The 26,950-nt window shown below is 45.1% G+C and overlaps 1 protein-coding gene across 1 annotated transcript in view; it reads right to left on the reverse strand.

Moving 5' to 3' along the window:
* Positions 1 to 6,306: 6,306 nt before the first annotated feature.
* The window catches only part of LOC126235599 (uncharacterized), a 49,857-nt gene continuing 29,213 nt past the window's right edge, over positions 6,307 to 26,950 (reverse strand). The window contains exon 2 of the mRNA XM_049944311.1: positions 6,307 to 6,360. Within this exon, the coding sequence (XP_049800268.1) occupies positions 6,307 to 6,360 (54 nt within the window). The remainder of the gene's footprint in view (positions 6,361 to 26,950) is intronic.

Genomic DNA, 26,950 nt, shown 5'->3' on the forward strand with positions numbered 1-26,950 from the left:
TATAAGCAGTTCTGTGCGCATTGCTGTCGCGTAATCCGCGATAGGAAGAAGGCAAGCTGTGACTTCTTTCCTAGCTCATTTAACACCTTCACTCCCTCCTGGGAAGTTTGTAGTCGAATTCGACGGTTATCAGGCACGCCTAGTTTCTCCCCGGTCTCTGGGCTCACTGTCACGCATGATACATTAGTGGGCCCCGTCGCAATTTCTAACTCATTGGGTCAACACTTTGCTGAGATTTCGAGCTCTTCAAATTACCCGCCAGCGTTTCTCCCGAAGAAACGTGCAGCGGAAGTGCGACATCTTGCTTTCTCCTCAAAATCGCGAAAGCTACAATACTGTTTTCTCCATGCGGGAACTCCAACATGCCCTCTCTTCTTCTCGCTTCTCCGCCCCAGGACCCGATGGTATCCATGTCCAAATGTTGCTGCATTTATCAACCCATAGTCTGCGTTACCTCCTTAGCCTTTATAATCGAATTTGGACCGACAGAACTTTTCCCAGACGGTGGCGGGAAGCTATCGTCGTTCCTGTTTCGAAACCTGGAAAGGGCAAACATCTCCCCTCTAGCTATCTCCCCATATCTCTCACGGGTAGTGTATGTAAGGTTTTGGAGCGTATGGTGAATTTCCGGTTAGTTTGGTGTCTGGAATCCCGCAGTCTTTTAACATCTGCCCCATGCGGTTTCCGAAAGCATCGTTCTGCAGTTGACCATCTTGTTGCTTTCTCCAGTTGTATCATGAACAATTTTCTCCGGAAACGCCAAACAGTACCAATGCTTTTTGATCTGGAGAGACCATACGATACCTGTTGGAGGACAGGCATATTCCGCACGCTGTTCTCTTGGAGCTTTCGCGGTCGGTTGCCCCTTTTGTTGTACTGTTTGCCATTGCCATAATTCCATTTATGGATTGCCTCCTTCCTGATGTCTCGGGCTTCCTCTTTGTGGACGATTTTGCGATCTACTACAGCTCAACAGACTAGCCTTCTTGAACGACGTCTTCAAGGCTGTCTGGATTGCCTCTACTCTTGGAGCATCGAAACCGGCTTCCGTTTTCTGCCAGTAAGACCGTTTGTGTTAATTTTTGGCGACGTAACGAGTTTCTTCCACCCTTCTTACATCTAGGATCTGTCAACCTTCCGTTTTCGGACGTCGCTAAATTCTTGGGACTTATGTTTGACAGAAAACTGTGTTGGTCCTCCCACGTTTCCTATCTTTCGGCTCTGTGTCTGCGATCCCTCAACACCCTCCGTGTCCTGAATGGTACCTCTTGGGGAGCGGACCGAGTGGTCCTTCTCCGCCTCTATCGCGCCTTAGTGCGCTCGAAATTGGACTATGGAAGCATAGTTTTCTCCTCTGCTCGGCCGTCTATTCTTCATCGTCTCGACTCTATCCACCACCGTGGATTACGTTTAGTGTCTGGAGCTTTTTACACCAGCCCTGTTGAAAGCCTTTATGCTGAGACTGCTGAACCTCCGCTGTCCAATCGGCGATGTATCCTTCTAAGTCGTTATGTTAGCCATCTGTATTCCATGCCTGCTAATCCGGCCCATGACATTTTTTCGACGCCTCCTTGAATTTAGGGTATGCTGGCCGCCCTTCCTCCCTACTACTGGGAGTCCGCTTCCGTCAACTGCTCCATTCTCTTTCCTTCCGCTTTCCTAAAACTTTCTTGACAACTTGGGGTACAGCACCGCCTTGGCTCCGTCCCCGGACCTGCCTGCTCAGTGACCTTTGTCAGTTTCCCAAGGAAGGTACCCCTTCCCTTGTTTATCGTCGGGCATTTTCTGCTCTATGTGCACAAATGAAGGAAGCCATATTTATTTACACTGATGGCTCTAAAACATCTTTTGGTGTAGGGAGTGCCTATACTGTTGGCGACACCCCAAATCAATTTCGGCTTCCGACCAGTGTTCGGTTTATACTGCGGAGCTTTACGCTGTTGTCCAGGCTGTCCAATACATCCGTCGCCATCAGCGGATACAGTATGTTATCTGTTCAGATTCTCTCAGCTCTCTCCTCAGTCTCAAAGCTCTCTACCCTGTCAACCCTCTGGTCCACCGGATTCAGGACTGCTTACGCTTGCTCCACCTGGGGGGCGTCTCGGTGGCGGTTGTCTGGATCCCAGGACACGTTGGTATCTGTGGAAAAGAGGCGGCCGATATAGCGGCCAAGGCTGCAGTCCATCTTCTTCGGCCAGCTATTCCCTTCGACGATCTACGGAGCGTTTTATGTCGTCGTGTTGTTCTTTTATAGCACACACATTGGTCGACGCTTCCCCATAATAAATTGCGGGACGTGAAAGCTCTTCCCTGTGCTTGGACCTCTTCCTCCCGAACGTGTCGTCGGGAGGAGGTAATTTTAAGTAGACTCCGGATGGGGCACTGTCTTTTTAGCCATCGACATCTGTTAAACGGCGATCCTCCCCACTCTGTCTCCACTGCTCTTAGCTGTGGACGGTAAGACACCTTTTACTGGAGTGCCCCTATTTTGCTTCGTTACGCGCCCGTCAACAGCTGTCGCCTGAAATATCGTCCATTTTAGCAGATGACACGCGATCAGCCGATCGCGTTCTCGAGTTCATTAGTGCCAGTGAGATGACGTCAGTTATTTGAAGCTGTTTTAGGGGACAACCGACCCCTTTCCGTAGTGGTTTTTTAAGCTTTCCTTCTGCTTTTAGTTTCTCCAATTTTTTGAGTTTCGTTCCCATTGCTGCTGGTTTCCATTTTCGTTTTTTACCTTTTCCTAAGTCACAGACCGGGCGCTAATGACCACAGCAGTTTTGCGCCCTAAAACTAAAACAAAAGCAAAAAACCATCCTATGCCTTCTCGTTCGATGCTTACTTCGATCGCCAGTACGGGGCACATCCCTCTTCTCTGTTACCTCCTGGAGTCCGTTTTCGGCGCTTGCTTCGGGAGCTTAATTTCAAACTACCTGCAACTTCCCCAGTGGGTGTGAATGCTTCACCACTTTCGCTTCGTGAAGTGGCCCTTGTTATCGTTGGCCTTCATTCACTTCGTAAGGACACTACTCCAGCCTTACTCTATCGCCTTCAGTTTCGTATTTCACGTTAGTACATTTGTGTACACTGATGGCTCCCGGACTGACTGTAGGATCAGATGTGCCTTCGTCATTAGCACTCAAGCCATTAGTTATCGGTTTCAGACGCACTGCTCAGTATTTACAGCCGAGCAGCCCAAAGAACACATCTTTGTCACAGACTATTAGATTGTCGTGCTCACACACACTCAGCGCCCTTCAAAGTCTCTGTGCGTTTTACATCGCCCATCCCTTAGTGCAACGGGTTCAGGAGAACTGCTACGTGATCACTCCTGGTGGAGCCACTGTGAAGTTTGTGGATTCCTGGTCACGTCGGTCTGCCAGGAAACGAGGCTGCTGACGCTGCTGCCAAGGCTGCACTCCTCTTGTCTCAGCCCACTAGTTTCTATATTCCCTCCAGTGATCACTGTGTTGCTGTCCATCAGGAGGTGGTGTCCCTTCAGCATCGCCATTGGTCCTTCCTTAAGGGAATAAGCTCAAGATTATTAAGCTTCTCCCAGTGGCATGGGTGACCTCCTCTCGGCTCTCCCGCCTGGAGGAAGTCATTTTAACTCGGTTGCATATTGGGCACTGTCTTTTTAGCCATCGTCACTTGATAAGGGGCACTCCTCCACTACTTTTTATACTGCGCCCAAATTTTAACTGTCCGCTTCTTCCTGACTGAAAGTCCATTTCTTAACCGTTTATGTTCCCACTTGCCGTCTGATTTATCGACCGTTTTAGCAATAGACGCGTGGGCTGTCGACCGCGATTTACTTTCTGTTCGTGAAAGCAATATGGCGAAGGGCATTTAATTTTTAGTTTTGGACCTCCGTTTCTGTATGGTGTCTTTAGTAGCTCTTTTTCCACGTCCCAGTTATTCACTGTCTTCTATTATCTTAGTTGAGATTGACGTTTAGTCATTTTTTAACACATCTCTGTGTTCTGTAGTTTTGACGTCGAAATATTGTGCACGAATTGGAAATGACTCATCTGAACACACGGAAGTGCACTGTCGATGGATTGTGTGGAGGAAACCTGACAAATCGAGCAGTAGATTATTTCACATAAATGGATGACACTGTGGAAGGCTCGAAACATAAGCTGTTTAAATCTTTGTTTACTGTAAAGGGGCGGTTTTGTGGGCTGGAGTAAGCAAAGCTCGCTAGTGTGTAAGAAAGCTGCAAACGTCATTGCAATGCAAAAATACATTTATAGTTTTTATTCGGAGAGTTGACAGGAGAATAAGAGGATGAACATTTGAGTGATAGGTTACTTACAGTGAGTCAGTTCTTGGTAGAGAGCGGGAGTCATATCCATAGTTCCCTTCTGTCATGTTCGCCAATTTTCTTAGTTTTGGATTCAGATGGGAACCTTCCCTTGTAAGCTTGTGGTGTGTGGTGATATACACTTGTAAGATTTGCTAATCCATTCAGAGAATGACTTCTCGTATGTCTGGTGTCAATTAAGTTTTCATACGCAACCTTATTTTTGTACATTATCTCACGTGTGGTGAAAGGAACGAGTACAGGATCCTACAAACATTAGTAACATACTGTTCACGAAGGTCTGAGCATGTGCTATAGGTTCCTAGGTATGAGAGTGGCACGAAGACTTCGTAAGTAAAAGAGCCCAGTACATTGTGCTCTACGGCAACTGTTCATCAGGGACAAGGTTAACGTCAGCAGTTCCCCAGGAAAGTAAGATGGGGCCACTGTTATTGTATATACACACAAATGATACGGCGGACAGGGGAGCAGCAAGCTGCTGTTTGCTGCTGATGTTTTGGAGTATGGGAGGGTGTTGAGGGTGACAGTATGATGATAGATGATGACTTGGCCAAAATTTCTATTTGGTTTGATGTATGGAGCTGGTTCTAAAGTAGAAAAGAGTACGTTAATGCATATGAGTATGAAGAAAAAACTCATATTGTTAAGATACAGTATGAGTAGTGCTCTGCTTCACACAGTCACGTCATTCAAATATCTCTGCATAACGTTGCAAAGGTACGTGAAATGAAATGAGCACGTGAGGATTGTGGCAGGGAAAGCGAATGGTCGACTTTGGTTTAATGGGAAAATTTTTGATGACACGTAGGGCGCTGATCCAACCTGCTCTTGAATACTGTTAGCGTCTGCGATCCGCGCCAGTTCAGATTAAAGGAAGCTATCAAAGTAATTCAGAAGCGGTTTACTCGTTCGTTGCTGGTAGGTTCGAACAACGCAAAAAAATTAGAGATTCTTTGGGAACTCAAACAGGAATCACTGGAGAGAATGCGATGTTCTTTTCGAGAAACTCGTGAGAAAATTAAGGAAACTGGAATTTGAAGCTGACTGCAGAACGTTTCTAGTCCCGCCAAATATAGATGTTTGTTAAGAATCATGTAGTTCATACAGGTGAAGTTCGAGCTCATATGCAAGCAAATTGTCGTTTTCAGCTCCCTCTGTTTGCAAGTGAAACAGCAAAGGAAATTACAAGAAGTGATACAGGGTACCCTCCGCCACGCACTGTACAGTGGCTTGCCGTGTATGTATGTGCGTGTATGTAGTTTGTCGGTAAGGAGACAATATCTTGCTTGACAGAAAAAGTGTATTTTTGATATAACTGCACCATTTGTATGTCACCATCCCTTTTAGGTCCGTATACTTTGTACAGCATTTTTCCAGTTAGGATGTTCCATTCCACAAGTGCGGCTGGAAGATTTCCGAACCTATCCTTGGCGGGAATAACAACGTTGTTGATCTAGAGGGCAACAGCCAGGCGATGCAGTAGTCTCGAGCTAGCCTGGTGGTGGTGACTCGGTTCCTTAGATGTTGGAATAGGTGGTCGTCAGTGTGTACCAAATCTATTTCCAACTGCCACAGCACCTTCATGTGTAGGTACATTTTCCTGATAAGATGACTTCTTTCCGTTTGTAATCCAATCTTCTTCTTGCATGTTTGTCGCCACTCAGTTGGCGACCAAAACTTGCATAGAATTTTTTCGCCATTGCAAGTTGAACTGTAAATAAGAAGCATATTTTTTTTATTCCATAGAAGAAAAATCACAATGCTTCCCACAGAAACCTTTCAATCTCTGGTGCATGGCACCTGGGCGCCACCTACTAGATGCTACTGATTTCCTCCCACGAACCAATGTGCCCTGTCATTGTAGCAAATTATCAAACAAAAACTCAGTTGCATTTTTTGATAATATCCAAAATTTAGTGAACTACTTTTTGCACTTCATTTTAATACTGAACAAACATGATGTTCACCTTGAATAAGACTTACTCTTCATGGCCAAAGTACGACGCCTCGTCATGATCAATGAACGACGTCTCCTGAAAAAATTCCGGAACTTTGTCCACAAAAGTTTCTACGCTTACCTTTTATTAATTGTGCATAGTCTCCTTCGAAATACTCTCTTGCACAATTGATACACCGCTCCAAATGCCGTTTCTACTTCCAGAAGCAGTCTTGGTATGCCTATTGCTGGTTCGCGTGAAGTGTCGTCTACGAATTTTCTTGTCTTGCCTATCGTTGAAAATCTTCGTTCTTTTAACGTCTCAATATCGCAACCGTACACCCACGTCTCATCGTAAGTTAAATTATCTTAACGAACATCTGGTTCCCATTTGAGGCATACAAAAGCTCTTCACAGACTCAGAGGTGAAGGTCTTTCTCGTCTTCACTCCATAGCCGTGGGTCCAACCTGGCGGCAACACGATGCAGTGTCAGGGTTTTGCGACATGATCCAACCGAAATACTACATTCTTCTGCAATCTCTCGGAAAGTCTGTCTTAGATTGGCACCCACAGTTTCGTTGACGTTCCTGGCATGAGCGTCGTCGTTAGACGTCGAAGGGCATCCTGAACGTGCGTCATCTTAAGCTTCCGTCTTCGCATTTTTAAACCGCGAGAACCATTCGTAACACCGAGCACGGCTTAAGCACTCATCAACGCAGAATTTTTGCATCATCTTGTGTGTGTCTGTAAAGGTTTTCTAGAGTTTCACGCAAAATGTAACGCAACGCGTTGCTCCTCTAACTCTGCCATCTCGAAATTCGCAAACTGTGAGACAAAACGTTCTACTCAGTGAAGCTCTGAGCAATAACTAACGGACGTACATCAAAGAAACTTTAGACAGTTACACATTAAATACAGGTATGTACAAGGATAACACCATTTCGTTCCAACACACCATTAGCGCAATTACGAATGCTTAGCAAATTTTGAAAAAACAATATTCTTATTTATGATATTCCTATGGAATCTCTTATTCCCAACACCTTTAATTGTTAATTGTGTAGTAGATCACTCTGCACTTTGTCAATATGTTAATGTGTGAATGTAACTTTGGAATCCCCTTCACTCGACCATTTCTGAAGTACCGTTAGTGTGGCAGTGGACATTTCGTAATCTTGCACCAGTTTCGGACGAATTTTCGTCAGTGTTAAACTGTTTGAAACTTCCTGGTGATGTGATATTCCGAGTTATTGTTTGTAATGGAATGTATACGACATGCTTGAGTAAAAACAAGTGGTCAGATCTGATGTGTGGAACTATTGAAACTTATTGCCTGGTGGAGCATTACAACACTACCTCCATTCAGATCATTCATTGCCAGTTCTCTGCCAGGCTAGGAAATTTTCTTGCTGTAACCATAATGGGATCATTCACCAGTCAGTTTTTGTGTTCAGAGGACTATTCTTGGCTTTCATTCAGATGCTTGCTGATTCATTTAACACAGTGGGTAGCTAAATTGGAAATTGTTGTCTGATGACTTAGTTATGTAACAGTTTGCACCACAAAAATCAGTTAAAGACAGCAGCTTTCTCTGTTGTCAAGGTAATGCGAAGCCCCCCCCCCCACCCCACCCCCCTAGGGCTTCGCAGCTCTTCTGAATAAGTGCTTGGCTCTCATGGGTCCCCAGCCTTGGCAGCATTCCTTCCTTTCCATGCTACAAGCTTATAGTTCCACTATCCCACTCCTCCCCGCCCTCCCCTCCCCTCTGCCACCCCATCAGATGTTTTTCTTGGTGCACACATTGCTGGGACCTCCCAGGGGGTCCACAACTCTTTTGTGGACACGTGCGTAGCGAGCACGGGACCCCGAGCTAATGTGGCCCTCCTTCCTTTCCGGGCTGCATACCTTCCCTTTCCGCATCCTTCCCCGTCCCCCATCTTCGCTCCCCCCCCCCCCTCACCTCTGGCTCTTTCCTTCCCTTTCTCCCCCTCTGGGAGTTTAGTTTGTGCCTACGTCCCGAGACGGACGCTCGAAACTGTTCCAAATTCCTTGCTTTCTACACATGCAAGTCCTCGTCCTTCCTCTGTCCTCTTCTCCTTCCCTCTTCTCTTTGCCCTTTTCTCCGCTGCGGCGTTTGAGACCCCCTCTTCTTCTCTTCTTTCCTTTCCCTTTCTCTTTTTTCCTCCCTGTGCGTGTCTGAAGGCCAACCCACGCACTTCAATGCGTAGCCGGGGATGGGGTAACGCGTAATTCCCTGCCCCGGGTAGACAGGTAGGACACATACGTACCCCCTGGTAACGGCCAGGCCCAGGGAGGGGTGATTACCCGAGCTGATACCTTCCGAAAGTGCCGATTGGTCCCTCCGTCCGTTTGTCGGGAGGTGTGACCTGAGGTGTGAACAATGACCTAAGGCGGGTGTGCCCTCAGTGAGGGCCCCCACAAGGGAGGAGCGCGCCATCGGAGACGCCGGTAATCATGGGGGATTCTTCCGCAATGGTTTCCTCACCTTCCACTATGTCTGCTCACAAACGTAAGTTCACTGAGTCTCAGCCACAGACGGTTCTTCCATCGTTGCCACAGTTCCTTGTTGTTTCTCGGTCTGACGAAGGTCACGACTTCTCCATGGTCAACCATTTCATTATTCAGAAAGGTGTCGATGCAATTGCAGGTCCTGTAATTTTGTTCCAGATTACGAAATGGCAGCTTGTTGTTAGTAACAGTCAGTGCCCTCCAGGCACAAAAATTGCTGCGTACTTCACTGCTCCACACCTTCCCTGTCTGGGTTGAAGCGCACCGCACTTCAAATTCCTCACGTGGAATCGTTTATACACACTCCCTCGACGGACTGTCTGATGAGGAAATTCAGCACTACCTGTTTGACCAGGGCATAACGGCTGTTCATAGAGTTATGAAAAGGTTTGACACCAACATCGTTCCAACCCGTACTGTCTTCTTGACATTTGACTCAGTTCAACTCCCATCGAAAATAAAAGCAGGCTATGAGATACTTTCTGTTCGCCCCTACGTCCCAAACCCTACGCGTTGCTATCGATGTCAGCGGTTCAATCACACCAGCCAGTCCTGTTCCAATCCGGCCAAATGTGTTACGTGTGGCAAGGATGCCCATGAGGGTGCTTGTCCACCTCCATCCCCTCGCTGCATCAACTGTATGGGTGACCACGCTGCTTCCTCTCGAGATTGCCCCGTTTTTAAGGACGAAAAGCTCATCCAGGAAATTAGAGTAAAGGAAAAGGTGTCGACCTTTGCTGCTCGAAAACTATTCGCCAGTCGACGGCCCACCGTGCCTCAGACAGGAAAATACAGCACTGTCCTTGCTTCTCCTCGGCCAACAAAGGAGGCGGCCACGCAGACTTGCGACCTCACCTTCAGTACCACGGTCGTCAGATCGGCCAGCGCCGAGATCGCCCGTTCAACCTCACCACTTTCGCCTGCCCACTCTCTGGCTCACCCTTCGTTGGGTTCTGCTACATCTCGAGCCCAAAAGTCAGACGCCAAGTCTTCGAAAAAAGAGCATACTCGTGAAGAGTTTTTACGTACCGCAACTTCACAACCATCAGTCCCTTCTTCATCTAAACATCATACTTCCAAGAAGGCTACAAAGAAACCCAGTTCCTCTCCTTCTCCGCCAAGGCGTGTCCTATCTACAGCACCACCTGGCGGAAATCGCCCTCGGCCGTCTTCTGTATCGCCGAGGCGCACTGCTGGCGGCCGGTCAACCGGCCGATCGCTGGTGGCAGGAGCTGCTCCTGACCAACCTATGGATCAGGATCTTCTGCCTTCGGCTGAATGCCATTCCATGCTATCGGTCGCGAGCTCTGAGTAGTCGTTGAGTTGACAGCACCTTTGGTCACATTCCTCCATTTTCTGTTCACCCTATGTCCATTATCCACTGGAATATCCGCGGCATTCGAGCCAATCGGGATGAATTGACGATCCTCTTACGATCCTACTCGCCGGTCATCTTCTGTCTTCAGGAATCAAAGCTGCGTCCCCATGACCGCTTTGTTCTCCCTCATTTTCAGTCCATCCGATATGACCTCCCCTCTGTTGAAGGCACTCCAGCCCATGGAGGACTCATTATTCTTCTCCATGATACTCTCCATTATCACCCAATCCCCTTAAACAGTCCCTTCCAAGCTGTTGCCGTCCGTCTTTCCCTTTCTGGATACACGTTCTCTCTTTGTACTGTATACATTCCATCGTTCACACCAATGGCACGAGCTGATCTCCTTCATCTTACTGGTCAGCTTCCACCCCCCTATTTGCTGGTTGGGGACTTCAATGCCCACCACCCGCTTTGGGAATCACCACATCCTTGTCCATGTGGTTCACTATTGCTAGACGTCTTCCACCAAGCGGATCTAGTTTGCCTCAAAACTGGGGTCCCCACATTTTTGTCTGCCTCCACGACAAATTTATCTCATTTGGACCTTGCGTTCGGCACTGTTCCGCTAGCTCGGCGCTTCGACTGGTTCGCACTCGAGTGACCACTTTCCACGTGTCCTTAGACTGCAGCCTCAACTGCCATATCTGCGCTCGCGACGCTGGAAGTTTGCCCAAGCCGATTGGACACTTTTTTCGTCTCTAGCGACATTCGATGACCGTCGCTTTCCCAGCGTCGACGATGAGGTCACACATCACCGACGTTATTCTTACAGCTGTGGAACGTTCAATATCACGCACCTCCGAATTGCCCGGCGCCCCCCAGTTCCTTGGTGGAACGAGGCATGCCGTGACGCAAAACGTGAGCGGCGACGTTCTCTTCGCATTTTCCGTCACCATCCTACTTTGGCCAACTGTATCCGATATAAGCAGCTCCGTGCGCGATGCCGTCGCGTCATCCGCGATAGCAAGAAGGCAAGCTGGAAATTCTTTACTGGCTCATTTAACACCTTCACTCCCTCCTCGGAAGTTTGGAGTCGGCTTCGACGGTTCTCAGGCGCGCCTAGTTTCTCCCCAGTCTCTGGGCTCACTGTCGCGCATGATACCTTAGTGGACCCCGTCGCAATTTCTAACTCATTGGGTCAGCACTTTGCTGCGATTTCGAGCTCTTCAAATTACCCGCCAGCGTTTCTCCCGAAGAAACGTGCAGCGGAAGTGCGACATCTTGCTTTCTCCTCAAAATCGCGAAAGCTACAATACTGTTTTCTCCATGCGGGAACTCCAACATGCCCTCTCTTCTTCTCGCTCCTCCGCCCCAGGACCGGATGGTATCCATGTCCAAATGTTGCTGCATTTATCAACCCATAGTCTGAGTTACCTCCTTCGCCTCTATAATCGAATTTGGACCGACAGTACCTTTCCCAGACGATGGTGGGAAGCTATTGTCGTTCCCGTTCCGAAACCTAGAAAGGACAAACATCTCCCCTCTAGCTATCGCCCCATTTCTCACACGAGTAGTGTCTGTAAGGTTTTGGAGCGTATGGTGAATTACCGTTTAGCTTGGTGGCTGGAATCCCGCAGTCTTTTAACACCAGCCCAATGCGGATTCCGAAAGCATCGTTCTGCAGTTGACCATCTTGTTGCTCCTCCACTTATATCATGAACAATTTTCTCCGGAAACGCCAAACGGTAGCAATATTTTTTGATCTGGAGAGAGCATACGATACCTGTTGGAGGACAGGCATCCTCCGCACACTGTTCTCTTGGGGCTTTCGAGGTCGGCTGCCCCTTTTTCTTCGCTAATTTATGGCAGAGCGCACATTTAGGGTGCGGGTGAACACTACTCTCTCCCGTACTTTCTCCCAAGAAAACGGGGTACCCCAGGGCTCCGTGCTGAGTGTTGTACTGTTTGCCATCGCCATAAATCCAATTATGGATTGTCTCCTTCCTGATGTCTCGGGCTCCCTCTTTGTGGACGATTTTGCGATCTACTACAGCTCTCAACGGACTAGCCTTTTTGAACGACGTCTTCAAGGATGTCTCGATCGCCTCCACACGTGGAGCATCGTAACCGGCTTCCGTTTCTCACCCAGTAAGACCGTTTGTATTAATTTTTGGCGACGTAAGGAGTTTCTTCCGCCCTCCTTACATCTAGGTCCCGTCAACCTTCCGTTTTCAGACGTCACTAAATTCTTGGTTCTTATGTTTGACAAAACTGTGCTGGTCCCCCCACGTTTCTTATCTTTCGGCTCGCTGTCTGCGATCCCTTAACACCCTCCGTGTCCTGAATGGTACCTCCTGGGGAGCGGACCGACTGGTCCTTCTCCGCCTCTATCGCGCCTTAGTGCGCTCGAAATTGGATTATGGAAGCATAGTCTACTCCTGCTCGGGCGTCTATTCTTCGGCGTCTCGACTCTATCCACCACCGTGGATTACGTTTAGTGTCTGGAGCTTTTTACACAAGCCCTGTGGAAAGCCTTTATGCTGAGACTGCTGAACCTCCGCTGTCCAATCGGCGAGCAGTCCTTCTGAGTCGTTATGCTAGCCATCAGTCTTCCATCTGTCTTCTAATCCAGCCCATGACCTTTTTTTCGACGCCTCCTTTGATGTAGGGTATGCAGGCCGCTCCTCCTCCCTACTACCCCCGGGAGTCCGCTTCCGTCAACTGCTCCATTCTCTTTCCTTCCGCTTTCCTAAAACCTTCTTGACAACTTGGGGTACAGCACCGCCTTGGCTCCGTCCCCGGATTTGCCTGCTCCGCGAACTTTGTCAATTTCCCAAGGATGGTACCCCTACACTTGTTTATCGTCGGGCATTTGCTGCTCTATGTGCACAAATGACGGACGCCACATTTATTTACACCGACGGCTCGAAAACATCGTTAGGTGTAGGGTGTGCCTATATTGTTGGCGACACCCCAAATCACTTTCGGCTTCCCGACCAGTGTTCGGTTTATACTGCGGAGCTTTACGCTGTTCTCCAGGCTGTCCACTACATCCGCCATCAGCGGATACAGTACGTAATCTGCTCGGATTCTCTCAGCTCTCTCCTCAGTCTCCAAGCTCTTTACCCTGTGCACCCCCTGGTCCACCGGATTCAGGACTGTCTGCGCTTGCTCCACCTGGGGGGCGTCTCGGTGGCGTTCCTCTGGCTCCCGGGACACGCTGTTATCTGTGGGAATGAGGCGGCCGATATAGCGGCCAAGGCTGAAGTCTCTCTTCCTCGGCCAGCTATTCAGTCGCTTCCCTTCACCGATCTACGGAGCGGTTTATGTCGCAAAGTTGCTCATTTATGGCATGCGCATTGGTCAACACTTCCCCGTAATAAATTGCGGGAAGTGAAAGCCCTTCCTTGCGCTTGGACCTCTTCCTCCCGAACGCGTCGTCGGGAGGAGGTAATTTTAGCTAGACTCCGGATAGGGCACTGTCTTTTTAGCCATCGACATCTTTTAAGCGGCGATCCTCCCCCACTCTGTCCCCACTGCTCTCAGCTGTGGACGGTAAGACACCTTTTAATTGAATGCCCCTATATTAATCCGTTACGCTCCCGTCTACAGCTATCGCCTGATCTATCGTCGATTTTAGCAGATGACACGTGCTCAGCCGACCGCGTTCTCCAGTTTATTAGTGACAGTGGAATGACGTCAGTCATTTGAAGCTTTTTTTGGGGACAACCACCCCTTTCTGTAGTGGATTTTTAAGCATTCCTTCTGCTTTTAGTTTCTCCAATTTTATGACTTTGTTCCCATTGCTGCTGGTTTTCAATTTCGGTTTTTTACTGTTTCCTAAGTCACGGGCTGGGCGCTAATGACCATAGAAGTTTTGCGCCCTAAAACCAAAAACAAAAAAAACACAAAATCTTGCTGGGACCTGGTTTATGGTTGGGAATAGAGTTTCCACTTCAGACATTTTCTGTAAGTTCTCATTAAATAAAAACGTAGTCCCCATTGTTGGGTTTGACTTTCCACCTATTTCCAAAGCTCTCCGGAAGTGCAGATCATGCAGGGAAGGTCACCCAATGCAGTGTATGCTCCTATTTTGTGCCTTTCCATCTTTGCACCCTTCGCAATGCATTACTGACCAGGTAGCCATTGGTGGGGCTGGGTGGCGCACATGGGAAAAGTTCCAGTTGAGAGTGGTGTCACTTCAGCAGATGAGCTGCAAATGGAGTAGATGAAGTTATCTTCCACTGGCAGTCATACAGCCCAGCAGTCTCTGTTGAAGGAAAAGCCTGTCTCAAGGCAGTGTAACTGGGTGCCCTCTTTTGATGCTACTCAATTGTCAGGATGAGCATCACTGCAAAGGGCATTTGATTGTAAAGCATTATGTCAGGGTGAAAAACACTAAATAAATTATTTTTCTCTCTTAACAACACGTGGGCAGGGTGGGTTCTTCCTTGGCTCGGGTATGAGGCAGAATGAAACAGCATTTCTACTTAAGATAACTTCTACTGAAAGATTTGTACAATGGTTTCCTTACTGGATTGTTCTGGCCGGGAGAGCGGCAGCTGTCTCCTTTGTAAAGCCTCTGCTGCGTAAGCGGCTGCCTCTGATTATGCCTGGCAGTGTGTATCTCGTGTCGCTGTTACACCCAGTTGACTGGAGACACGCATCGTGCGGTGACCCGTTTAATTATTGAGAACGAAGTCGTGAATCAGATGGTGATACCTTGGATGTGGCGTCCCAGTGTTTCTCTCTCTATGTAGCTGCGTGTGACAGTGTTGTGCATCGGCCAGTAGAGCGGTGCGGCGGGGGAAGGCCAGCGTCCCGGACTCTAACAACGGACTCCAGCTTGCCAGTATTCGGCTGTCAGATCTTCATCCCAGCTCACAGGTGACTGGTGATGTGAGTCCGTCTCCTTTCCGTTCTCATGAGTCACCTGGGTACATAAAAATAAGTCTTCAAATACTTTCTAACTTCTGTCTTCTGGCGACGAGGCTGCTGCTCGCTATTCCATTACAGCGGCGGACTTGGTGCTTCTGTGTACGATGTAGTCCATTCCTGCATGACGGTTTTCAGCACCGATTGTACTGGAACTGAACTTGAACCGAAACTGAACTGAAAACTACTCTGTAGGGCCCACTGTCTCTTGCGTATTTATTTACTTCAGTTCACTGGAGGTGAAAGACTACACGGTCATTGCCTCTTCTGTAACATCGAAAAGCTTCTCGAAGCTTCTTAACGTCGGTCATTGGCTGTTGGAATGTAGGCGAGGGCCTTTGATCACATGTGACAATTGAGAAACACGTGAACCAGTCGGGCGATGCCCTGACAGCTGAATCGACAGCGTCCGCTTATATGGGGAGGGCGATGGCTTCTCCTGAACGTGCTGACTTCACGGTCATTACCTCTTCAGCTCTGCCCGCTGTTTGCCAGTGTGTAACTCTTCTAAACTAAACTAAACTAAGTTTTTCATTTATTTTCTAATTTCTACATCACTTCACATTGATTTCACTAATTTATTTACCTATCTTAAGTACCACTCAACAGCAGAGGGATACAACCCTAAAATGTTTCCTTCCTTGGCTACTCCATGGGAGAACCATAGGGCTAAGTGGCAAGCAGAGAAAGATTCTCTCCAACACATGGTTTGCATAAGGACTGATGGGGATTCCTTGTTGGCCACAAAAAGAACTTACAAGACAGGTTTGTGGAAGTGACAGTCGTCTTTAAAATGAAAAGTGGGTCTGTTTTGATCAACACACCATCCCCTGCCCAGTCACAGGTGCTGCTTGCTTGCAACAGGCTGGGTGACATACGGGTGACTGTCACTCCTTCATAACAGTCTAAGTATAATTCAGGGCATAATTTTCCACCAAGGCCTGCTCTTGCAATCTGATGAGCTATACACCAGTTTGGAGTGATGGGTGTACACTTCGTTCATCATGAACATAGGGGACCAAAGGACAATGTTATGGGTGCCTTCATCTTGGCCTGTGAGGGCAATTAATTGCCTCAAAAGGTCAAGGTGATCATACACCAATATGTGATGTGAAACTGTATGCCCCCCCCCCCTTCCTCCATGCAGCGCTAAAAGTGTCAACTGTGGAATGCGCCATCCCCCCCTGCTCACCAGAATACACCATTTACCAGAGAGAAGAAAGACAAGAATACCAGACCCTGGATGAACTAACTTATCAAGGGCGAACAAGTACGAGTGGCTATAGACAAGTCATGTTCCTCTGGCTTGCCTAACAAGAAAGAGGTCCCTTGGGACATGGGACACTTGCTTCCAGAGTTTCCAGTGGTCTACAATCACTCTAAGATGATGAAATATCGAAAGTCCTTAAACAAGGAGATTCTGGTAGCCCCCACACCGCCAAATCCCACCTGTTCCACTCCTTTGAGTAAGGCAGAGACTATGGTGATCCACGAGGCCCAGTTGGTACCATATAGTGGAACCCACAACCTGTGTATATTGATGCTATAGCCCCTCAAGCGATGGCAGCACGTGACCCTAAGGCATAACCGACCTCCTTGGTCCCTTTACGGCCCCACAGTATATCAACATTATTATTCTCCAGTGGATCTATAGCAGTTTCTTCCACATCCAGGCTGAGCTATGGCATCTTTTAAACACTTCCCCTGCCTTTCAGGAGACTAGTTTTCCACCAACACAGACCCTGGCCCTTCATTGATAGCGGGGATATTATAAGAATGGTGCTGTCTATGACAGGGTGTCGGGCAGAGTTTGCACATATGTTCAGGACACTCATTGTAGTGAACTTATGCCTCTTAATACACCTTTAGAGGTTCTGGCTGTTTGAGTAAGGGCATTTCAGAATATTACCTACTGCAGTGTTAACCTCCCGCACACCCAACGGTAAAGTGTGTCAGAATATACTGTAATCATTGGTTTCTCAGCTCCCCCCATCTTTTTGGGGATCTCAATGCCCATAACTCTTTTTGGGGTGCAACTACAATCATTGGCCATGGCAAAGACCATGACAGTGTACAGCCAAAACCTGATATTTTCCTATTGATTTCTGGTTCCCCCACAAACTTCAGCTTGGTGCATGCAACTTTCTTGGCTGTTGACCTTCCTATCTGCATTCCTTGTCTTCTTCCATCCATCCATCCATTCATCCATCCACAAGAGAGTCCACATTGATGTGTGGAGACCACTTCCTGATGTCCTTCATTACTGAGATGGGCTCTCAACAGTGTTGACCAGGGTACGTCCACATCTCCTGTCACCCTTGGCTCCCTGCTGCATGGAAATATTGATGAGGCAGCTGAGAATACGACTGCACTCAATCTTTTGGCAGCTGAATTGGTGATCTCCTGTCCATGGACCTGCCCCAAAAGAAGACAGTTCCTTGGTGTTCATAAAAAGCCACAGAGACCATTACAGATTGTATGTGGGATCTCCAATGCTCTAAGCAGCACTTGCCAACAGAGCACCTTATCGTCTGTAAGCAGCTCCGTGTTTGGGCCTGCCTCCTAATAAAACAATGGAAATAAGTATGCAGGAAATGATATCTTTAAACCATCAGACCATGTACCTCTCCTTTCAGGTTTGTGCTAAGATTAGAGATCTCTACAGATACCATACACCTACAGATGTGTCTCCTATTACCTTGAATGGCACTGTCTGCACCGACCCAGATGCCATTGCTGAACATTCTGCTCTTCTTTATGCCCGGGCATCTGCATCTGAGAATTATCAACCTGCCATTTGTGTCCTAAAAGAGTGCATGGAGCAAAAGCAATTACCTTTCACTACACACCACTGGAGCCATGTAATGCTCCATTCAGCAAGTGGGAATTTGTCGGTGTCATAGTCCGCTGCCATGATACAGCCCTAACGCCAGATCACATCCACATCCAAGTGATCAAACATCTATCCGTGTACTGTTGGCATCATAGACTTTCTGTCTTTAACAGCATCTCGAGTGAGGGCAAGTTCGTATCACAATGGCGAGAAAGTATAATTGTCCCAGTACTGAAACGGGGTAAGCAACTTATAGAGATGGGTCATTATAGCCCAGTTAGTATCACCTATGCTATCTGTAATTTTCATGAATGCAGGATGAGCCAGCAGCAGTGTTGGCTCTTTGGGTCTCGAGATTTTCTTGCTCCGTCCCAGAGTGGAAGCAAATTTTATGTGGATGTTGATGAATTCTTATGCCAGATAGGCACCATTGCAGCAAAACGAGGGAGATAAAGCAATGAAGTGGATCAAAAATCCAAGCGAAGAGCAGTAGAGTACAAACGGATCTTGTGCCACCAAAGGATATAAGACAGGACCATGTATGTCACTTGGAAGAAAGGCAGAGATGCAACTTTCCTGAATATAATGAATTTATATAGGTTTATTGTGAAAAGTATGTAACCCATTGTGCAGTAACAAAAATGAAGTGCTTTAAGGCATTTCATATACAATAGGACGAAATGGTTAGTCCCAACATCAGTTGAAAAATTTAGGATTAATTCTGTCTTGCATTTAAATAATTATTTTTTTATATAATCTCCTGAGACTTGAGTACTTTCTTTTATGTTTCCTCTTTTTTTTAATATCAGTTAAGAATGTGTGTGTGTGTGTGTGTGTGTGTGTGTGTGTGTGTGTGTGTGTGTGTGTGTGTGTGTGTGTGTGTGTGTGTGTGTGTGTGTGTGTGTGTACAATGTTTACTTTAGCACTGGAGCTTAATTACCTAGAACCAATTGAGGCAAGTTTGTCACTGTAGTGTGTCAGTTAACTGATAAATGTGTTACATAGCCCATCAGCTACAAACCATTAACTTGTAACTCACAGACTCAAATTTTGAAGCACTCTTTTGCTTCTTTTCTTGCTTTTAAGACAACCATGGTAATTTTTCAAAAAAATAAAAAAAAATTACACCTTAATGGTTAAAATACAGAAACTGTCTGACCGTAGTTGGTACTTACCTTACATCGAGTACTGTGGCATTGTTCTTGTGAATGAAATGGAGCAAAGTATTGATAATTGGAGATGTATGAATCTATGTTTGCATAAATATTGCTCAAACTACTCTGAAGTGTGTGGCAGAGAGTATTTTGGAAGGCACTATGTGTTAGGATTTCTCCTCATTGCAATTGCATATGGACTGAGTGAATAACGGATGATTCACTGCCTTTATGTGTACAATAAATAGCCTAATTTGGTCTTCAGAGTTTCTAAGGGAGCTACATCTATGGGGCTGAAGAATTTCTAGATTCTTCACTAATACTGGTTCTTGTATTCTCATAAGGTGACTTCTGTGGGATAATTTGTATCTGTTTTCTCAGCATTATTGCTCTCATCAGTCAAGCAAACCTATGACAATCTGTGACATCCTTTTTTGTATACATTCAGTCAGTTGAACAAATGGTCTCATCCCTCACACATTTAGCAATTATCTTAGTTTGGCCACACAGATGAACTGGAGGTATCCACATGTTATGGACCCTGTAAAACTGTTCCATTTTAAATTCATGAAAATTATTATTGTCTTAGTTTACTGTTGATCCTTTTGAATCATTGGTAACATAGTAACAGTATATGACATTTTTTTCATTTTGTGAAATCAAGAGTTTTACCTTTCTATACATCAAATAAAGTTACCAATCTTTGCCCCACTTTGAATTTTTTTCATATCTGATTGATAATTTCTGCAAACCTTTCCCAACAATAATTCATTATTGTCAAAGAGGGCGGAGGAGCAGATAGAGGTTCAGGTCACTCTCTTGTCCTATGGGTGGGAAATTGCCCCTAAAGGCGGAATAATCAGCAATGATCAACGACATGAGGATGCAGAAGGCAATGGAAACCACTGCATTAAAGACACATAATGTGTATCCACAGGACATGTGGCCTGTAATTGAAGAAGTGTCATGATGATCTCTCCATTGGCAAAAGATTCCGGAATAGTCCCCCATTCGGATCTCCGGGAGGGGACTGCCAAGGGGGAGGTTACCATGAGAAAAAGATTAAATAATCAACGAAAGGAGTCGGGGCGTGGAATGTCAGAAGCTTGAACGTGGTAGGGAAACTAGAAAATCTGAAAAGGGAAATGCAAAGGCTCAATCTAGATATAGTAGGGGTCAGTGAAGTGAAGTGGAAGGAAGACAAGGATTTCTGGTCAGATGAGTATCGGGTAATATCAACAGCAGCAGAAAATGGTATAACAGGTGTAGGATTCGTTATGAATAGGAAGGTAGGGCAGAGGGTATGTTACTGTGAACAGTTTAGTGACCGGGTTGTTCTAATCAGAACCGACAGCAGACCAACACCGACAACGATAGTTCAGGTATACATGCCGACGTCGCAAGCTGAAGATGAACAGATAGAGAAAGTGTATGAGGATATTGAAAGGGTAATGCAGTATGTAAAGGGGGACGAAAATCTAATAGTCATGGGCGACTGGAATGCAGTTGTAGGGAAAGGAGTAGAAGAAAAGGTTACAGGAGAATATGGGCTTGGGACGTGGAATGAAAGAGGAGAGAGACTAATTGAGTTCTGTAACAAGTTTCAGCCAGTAATAGCAAATACCCTGTTCAAGAATCACAAGAGGAGGAGGTATACTTGGAAAAGGCTGGGGGATACGGGAAGATTTCCGTTAGATTACATCATGGTCAGACAGATTCCAAAATCAGATACTGGATTGTAAGGCGTACCCAGGAGCAGATATAGAATCGGATCACAATATAGTAGTGACGAAGAGCAGGCTGAAGTTAGACATTAGTCAGGAAGAATCAATACGCAAAGAAGTGGGATACGGAAGTACTAAGGAATGACGAGATACGTTTGAAGTTCTCTAACGCTATAGATACAGCAATAAGGAATAGCACAGTAGGCAGTACAGTTGAAGAGGAATGGACATCTCTAAAAAGGGCCATCACAGAAGTTGGGAAAGAAAACATAGGTACAAAGATAGTAGCTGCGACGAAACCATGGGTAACAGAAGAAATACTTCAGTTGATTGATGAAAGGAGGATGTACAAACATGTTCCGGGAAAATCAGGAATACAGAAATACAAGTCGCTGAGGAATGAAATAAATAGTAAGTGCAGGGAAGCTAAGACGAAATGGCTGCAGGAAAAATGTGAAGACATCGAAAAAGATATGATTGTCGGAAGTACAGACTCAGCATACAGGAAAGTCAAAACAACCTTTGGTGACATTGAAAGCAACGGTGGTAACATTAAGAGTGCAACGGGAATTTCACTGTTAAATGCAGAGGAGAGAGCAGATAGGTGGAAAGAATACATTGAAAGCCTCTGAGGGTGAATATTTGTCTGATGTGATAGAAGAAGAAACAGGGGTCGATTTAGAAAAAGATAGGGGATCCAGTATTAGAATCGGAATTTCAAACAGCTTTGGAGGACTTAAGGTCAAATAAGGCAGAAGGGATAGATAACATTCCATCAGAATTTCTAAAATAATTCGGGGAAGTGGCAACAAAACGACTATTCACGTTGGTGTATAGAATATGAGTCTGGCAACATACCATCTGACTTTCGGAAAAGCATCATCCACTCAATTCCGAAAATGGCAAGAGCTGACAAGTGCGAGAATTATCCCACAATCAGCTTAACAGCTCATGCATCGAAGCTGCTTACAAGAATCATACACAGAAGAATAGAAAAGAAAATTGAGAATGCGCTACCTGACGATCAGTTTGGCTTTAGGAAAAGTAAAGGGACGAGAGAGGCAATTCTGACATTACGGCTAATAATGGAAGCAAGGCTAAAGAAAAATCAAGACACTTTCATAGGATTTGTCGACCTGGAAAAAGCGTTCGACAATATAAAATGGTGCAAGCTGTTCGAGATTCTGAAAAAAGTAGGGGTAAGCTATAGGGAGAGACGAGTCATACGCAATATGTACAACAACCAAGAGGGAGTAATAAGAGTGGACGATCAAGAACGAAGTGCTTGTATTAAGAAGGGTGTAAGACAAGTATATAGCCTTTCGCCCTTACTCTTCAATCTGTACATCGAGGAAGCAATGATGGAAATAAAAGAAAGGTTCAGGAGTGGAATTAAAATACAAGGTGAAAGGATATCAATGATACGATTCGCTGATGACATTTCTATCCTGAGTGAAAGTGAAGAAGAATTAAATGATCTGCTAAATGGAATGAACAGTCTAATGAGTACACAGTATGGTTTGCGAGTAAATCGGAGAAAGACTAAGGTAATGAGAAGTAGTAGAAATGAGAACAGCGAGAAACTTTACATCAGGATTGATGGTCACGAAGTCAATGAAGTTAAGGAATTCTGCTACCTAGGCAGTAAAATAACCAATGACGGACAGAGCAAGGAGGACATCAAAAGCAGACTCGCTATGGCAAAAAAGGCATTTCTGGCCAAGAGAAGTCTACTAATATCAAATACCGGCCTTAATTTAAGGAAGAAAGTTCTGAGGATGTACGTCTGGAGTACAGCATTGTATCGTAGTGAAACATGGACTGTAGGAAAACCGGAACAGAAGAGAATCCAAGCATTTGAGATGTGGTGCTATAGATGAGTGTTGAAAATTAGCTGGACTGATAAGGTAAGGAATGAGGAGGTTCTACGCAGAATCGGAGAGGAAAGGAATAAGTGGAAAACACTGACAAGGAGAAGGGACAGGATGATAGGACATCTGCTAAGACATGAGGGAATGACTTCCATGGTACTAGAGGGAGCTGTAGAGGGCAAAAATTATAGAGGAAGACAGAGATTGGAATACGTCAAGCAAATAATTGTGGACATAGGTTGCAAGTGCTACTCTGAGATGAAGAGGTTAGCAGAGGAAAGGAATTCATGGCGGGCCGCATCAAACCAGTCAGTAGACTGATGACCAAAAAAAAATCATCTTTTGTGAAATGTCTGAGATTGCTGTTAGGACTTTGGTCATCTCATTAACATAAAATAAGAATGACTGGAGTTCCAACACACTCCTCTGGTGCAAGTCAGAAGTTATTCTTACTTGGGTTGATGAGTCTCCATCCAAAATTCCATACTTCCTTTAATTGGTGCATCACTTTATCAAATGATTGAATGCTCATACAGTTTTTTATTTTTATTTTATTTAGCCCATCTTCCTCAGTTCAGCAAACAATATTGTGGAAGTGCCTACCGTTCAACAGGCGGGTAATAAATTTCTTGGTTTCCCTTTTTGTGCTTGACCCAGGTTTTCTAGAACCAACAGTGCTGACCTATGGACTGTGGTGACAGACACTTGCTATTTCCACATGTGTCAAAGGGTCTTAACTATCTCTTCCAAACAGTGTGAGTGGTGTTGGCAAAATGGAAATGGGGTGAGAGGATAGAGACAAATGAAAGAAGAGACTTTGTATACTGTCCAAACACTGTCTTTGCTTGATCCAGCACTAGTAAAGTATGTAGTTTTTAAACATTTGCATATTGTTTGACACTTTATCTGCATGGTAAAACGTCTTCTCCCATAACTCTAACAAATAGTATAGTGAGAGGGGCCCTCTTCTATTCACATTACAGTGGTTTGCAGAGTATAGATGTAGACATTTTGCAGTCTTTGTGATAGTGATTTACACTCAAATTTTGTTCATTTAAGTGCTGAAATTTATTTTCTTTCAGGAAAGAGAATCTGATGGTGATGGTGATTCAACAGAGTCACATAGAAAGCGAAGACGAAGTGATAATGCAGGTAAACTGTTTGCATGCTGCTGCAATGTCTTTGTTGTGAGAATTCTGTGAAATGTGATCTTCCATACTCAGCAGATGGGAAGTGATGCTCCATTACATATGTGGCACTTGTCACCCACCTGATAATTGATATTCCTGTCTCAGGAAAAAGCAATCAAAAATGCTGTTCAATGTTCATGTTGGGAATTTCTTTTATAGCTGTCTGCATTCCTGAAATCAGAGGTCACTAGAAGTGAAAATAAATATCTGAATTTTCTAGAATGTAAGAATTCACTTTCATGCTTGGCATTTATTAAATACTTCATTCACTTTAAGCTACCTGTGTTAGACTATATATTTGCTGGCGGTTACTTGACACCATGTTGTGTGTGGATCTGCCCATCTAATAACATTATCCACAATCTACATCTACACTTTGCAGACAACTATAAAGTTCATAAAAGGGGGTATGCCCCACTGCCAGTTATTAGGTTTTTTTTTCCCTGTTCCATTCATGTATGAGGTGCAAGAAGAATAATTGTTTTAATGTCTCCACACAAGCTGTAATTAATCTAACCACCTCCTCACAATTCCTGTGGAAGTGGTACATACGGGGTTGTAATATGTTCTGAGTGGCATAATTTGAATCCAGTTCCTAATACTTTGTAAGCAGGCTTTCTTGGAATAATGCATGTCCATCTTAAAGAGTGTGCTAGTTCGGTTTTTTAGCATCTCTGTGATACTCTCCCATGGATCAAACAAACCTGTGATCATTTGTGCCACCCTTCGCTGCATGTGTTCAGTATCACCTATGGGTTCCTATTTGGTATGGGTCCCATACACTTCAGCAGTATTTTGGGATGGGTGATTTACAAGCAATCTCCTGTGTAGACTGACTGGATTTCCCTAGTATACTACCAATAAATTGAAGTCTGCTGTGATCTTTCCCCATGACAGAACTTCAACATACTGATACGGTAATATTGTATGACTAAGTTTTTCGTTTTGTGAAGTGCACAGTTTTCAATTTCTCAACATTTAAAACAAGGTGCCATTCTTTGCACCAGTTTTAAATCTTATCAATCTGAAACTGAACATTGATGTCACTTCTGCCACACTGTACTACTTTACACTGAGGTGACAAAAGTTGTGGGGTAGTGATATGCACATATAAAAATGGCAGTAGTATTGCATATGCAAGGCATAAAGGGCCAGTACATTGGCGGAGCTGTCATTTGTACTAAGGTGATTTGTGTGAAATGGTATCAAGCATGATTCTGACCACATGATGCGAATTAAGACTTTAAACATGGATGGGTAGTTAGAATTAGATGTATAGGGCATTCCATTTCTGAAATTGTTAAGGAATTCAATATTAAAATTCCAACAGTGTTGGAACATCTGTTGATGATTCTTACCATGTCCTCCCTTCAGAAAAGTAGTCAATCCAGTCAAATTTTTTGCTTGATACTCTCTAACAATTGTAATTTTGATTAAAAGCATAAAAGTGGTATTAACTGAAATTCATTTTGGAAATAAAAAATAATGCCGTTACTTCATTGCCTCTATCAAAAGCTTCCACCATGTCATGTGAAAAATGTGAGTTGATCTTCAAATGAGCATTGCTATCAGAATACATGTGGCTGGCATGGAGATTATTCTGCTAGGGCTATCTCGTTATGTCTGAGATGAGAATATGTTTCAATGTTCTACAACAAACCAGTGTCATGGATGTAGGATGGTAGTTCTGTGGATTAGTTCTTCTACCCTTCTTCTAGACAGCTGTGACCTACACTTTGACTACTCAGTACTGTTTTCTCTTCCTGATATTGATGATATTGTTATAGATAAGAGGGGCCAACTCAGCTGCAAATTCAGTATAGGACCGGCAATGGATACATTGAGTCTGGAGCTTGGTTCAATTTTTATAGCTTCGACCATTTATGAACACCATTGAAACGAATAAGAGGGTGACTCCAATGAAAACCTTAAGTTTGTAATAACAAATCGAAATTTTGTGCCGTTATCTTGTAATTTGATAAATGTGCTACAAACAGTGTGCAGAATGACCTGTAGGTGGCAGCATAGTGCAGATGCACACATACCGCTGCAGTATCAGTATAAAGATAGCTGCCCCACTTGTGACTTGCACCAGGGAAGAACAGCATTCTTTTATTCGGTTTTTGCATAGTGGAGGTGAGAAACCTATTGAAATTCATAGACGAATGAAGATTCAGTAAGAGGATGCATGTTTGTCACAGCAGCAAGTCTTCTGATGGAGTGGGAAGTTCGCAGATGGTGTGACCTCAGTGGAAGATGGTCCTAGGGCAGGTTGTTACTCAACAGATCATTGCAGCATTGAAGCCATAGTGAAGTGACACTGAATGACAATGCAGCATGTTTACAGATTAGTCATGGGTCAGCACACCACATTATGCATGATGTGCTCCAGTTTCACAAAGTGTCTGCAAGATGGGTCCCACGGCACCTGACTCCTGAAATGAGAGAATGACTTATATTTCATATTTGACAAATTATCAAATTTAGTACTGTATTATAATTATTGCCTCTGCTTTTGTGACTGTATCATGCTTTTTCTGTGATTACTGTCTGTACTTTTCTGTATAATCATATGATGCTCTTTTCTGCTGATTTCTTACACAGCATGTTTTGCACAGTTTATACTTCTAAAAATTTGTACACCATTAAGATTCTTAGTGTGGCTTATTAGACTGCTCAAGGTTAATTTTTAATTGCAGCAATGGTGGTGCTTGTGTTGGTGAATTATAGATTACTTGTGTTGACTGTACCTTCAGTTAGGTAGCTGCCACCCTTTCATCATGGCCATTCAGATATCATATGTGAAAAGACATGCAATTCATCTCTCAGTATGCTTAAGATCTCTACTTCCAAACTTTTCAGGTGCCATTTGTGACACTAATCATTGTGTCAGCTGTTAAGGAATGCTGTCAGTACTACCACAGTTCGCACAACTTAACCACAGTTCTAGCTTGGTATCTGGCTCCTTCTCTCTCTCTCTCTCTCTCTCTCTCTCTCTCTCTCTCTCTCGGTCTCTCTCTCTCTCTCTCTCTCTCTCGGTCTCTCTCTCTCTCTCGGTCTCTCTCTCTCTCTCTCGGTCTCTCTCTCTCTCTCTCTCTCTCGGTCTCTCTCTCTCTCTCTCTCTCGGTCTCT

This window comes from Schistocerca nitens, chromosome 2 (assembly GCF_023898315.1).
Source record: "Schistocerca nitens isolate TAMUIC-IGC-003100 chromosome 2, iqSchNite1.1, whole genome shotgun sequence".
In the NCBI taxonomy this organism is placed as follows: Eukaryota; Metazoa; Arthropoda; class Insecta; order Orthoptera; family Acrididae; genus Schistocerca; species Schistocerca nitens.